The 1,818-nt window shown below is 36.7% G+C and overlaps 1 protein-coding gene across 1 annotated transcript; it reads right to left on the bottom strand.

Moving 5' to 3' along the window:
• Nucleotides 1–387: 387 nt before the first annotated feature.
• On the bottom strand, nucleotides 388–1,274 carry LOC149537657 (protein GLUTAMINE DUMPER 3-like). Its single transcript, XM_089801444.1, has one exon. It carries the CDS (start codon nucleotides 968–970, stop codon nucleotides 611–613), a length of 360 nt encoding a protein of 119 aa, XP_089657570.1. The 5' UTR covers nucleotides 971–1,274; the 3' UTR covers nucleotides 388–610.
• Between the last annotated feature and the right edge of the window lie 544 nt (nucleotides 1,275–1,818).

Below are 1,818 nucleotides of genomic sequence, written 5' to 3'. Positions count from 1 at the left end.
GGTCGTGGAAACTGTAATGTACAATTTGAACATTGGAAGTCATGTCTAAACGCCTTTCACTCTTAAGCTTGAGAGTTGTGGAATAAGAATAATGAAATAATTTCATAATATATGTTCTGAAAATTCCCTACATACAAGGCATACTTCTTTAACGATTTCTATTGTTAAAGCCTTACAAAATTTAAGCATTTCCCAAGCAACAAAGCGTGAGAGGCTAAGGTAGAAGAAGAGAATGAGACTATATTCAGCTAATGGTTAATGGTTTAGGGCTAAAATGACTTGGTAATATTTACTCAAAAAATACCCACAAAGTTAATGGTTCTTTTTTACTACTGCTATCAATGCAGTGATGCAGCAATTTACCCACATCAAAGGATAGAGAACCCAAAAAAAAATTACTTCTTTATTACTCTCCCAAGCTCTCTGGCAAGCAAAATCTTGAAGAAAATATTGTAGAGATGTATCTATTCACAAGTTCTTTTCCTAACTGTAATACCGTCATGGAGCCTGCTTTCAATTTCAAACTTGTACTCAAAGAAAATATACATATGAAGATGAGGATGTAGAAGGAGAAGAAGAAGAAATACAAACTGCAAGCAAGTTTCTCCCATCAAACATTTTCCACATTAGTAGTGTCACTCAGAGAAGAAGAAATCTGTGTGGCAAGAAAAGTGGGTTTTTGCTGACCCGGCATAATCACAAGCACTTTCTCACTCTCTTCCCCGTCATCATGGCAGCATGTGACCTCGGGCTTAACCGTGTCAGGGCTAAGGGTTTCCTCGTGGTTAGTTTCTCTCTGATTGAAAGAAACAGAGACCATTCTGAACCAAGAGCAAAGCAGAATGAGAGAGGCGAGGCCAATAAGAAGAAGCATAGCAGCCACTCCAATGAAGAGATAGAGTGCAGGAGAACGCCATCCCAAATGAGAGGCACTGATATTATTTGGGGTTGCAGGTGAAATGTATTTCATGTTTCTCAAATCCAGCAGATCAACAAACAAACAATGCAATGAATGATGCACCCCAACTCCTCAACATAGCAACCTAATTTTATTTATAGGCCTATCTGACATTTGAAGTATTTTTTAAGCCCAACTTTCTTTACCGAGCTTATCGTGGAGGGAGGAGAGGGAAACGAGAAGAACACAGGTGTACTTATTTTTTCACTGGGAAAAGGAAGGCTTGCAATTATTAAACAGAGAGCGTGCGCTTCAATTGCAATAATGGATCAGATTTCATCTTTAATATAAATTACAATCCCAAAAGCACCTGCCACACTACAGGTTTCAAGTGATTAATAGTTTTTATGTCGTTTACTTTGATTTTATTATTACCGAAACATCTTTCTCGGTCTGACTTTATTCTCCCTGAATTTCATGCCACGTTTAGCAAACTGCCAGGTGTGTATCCCAAGCCATGGTGGTTTGATGATTTAAATTGGCTGAATCCTGAGTTGGTAGACTGGCTTTTCTTTCTTTTTCTTTTAAATTGTTTGCAAATTTTTATCATGTGTGAAAGATCTACGGTCTATTGGTGAAGTTGTTGAATGGTTCTGAAGAAGCCCATCCGAAAATTATAAGAAATGAAGTAGTACTATCTAATAATTACAAACAAATTAAAAAAAGAAAGAAAAAAGAGTAATCTTAATATTCTGATAGCCTTTAAGTTATGAAATCCGATGTAATTTGTTATTGATGAAAACCCACTAAGAAATTGAGAAGGATTCGTGCTTTCTGAGGAGAAGAACATTACAAAGTTTTGATGGTTCAGGAAACATGCTCCACTTTGTACTGTTTGCCTCTGCCATAAATAGAATAAC

This window comes from Cupressus sempervirens, chromosome 9 (assembly GCF_028749045.1).
Source record: "Cupressus sempervirens isolate cs-2001-9-10 chromosome 9, ASM2874904v1, whole genome shotgun sequence".
Lineage (NCBI taxonomy): Eukaryota > Viridiplantae > Streptophyta > Pinopsida > Cupressales > Cupressaceae > Cupressus > Cupressus sempervirens.
Note: the sequence above shows the minus strand (reverse complement) of the source record. Positions and strands in the feature narration are given on the sequence as shown.

What these genes read in the sequence shown, in the direction of transcription:
- LOC149537657 (XM_089801444.1), bottom strand. Translation starts at nt 970, where the DNA reads ATGAAATACATTTCACCTGCAACCCCAAATAATATCAGTGCCTCTCAT.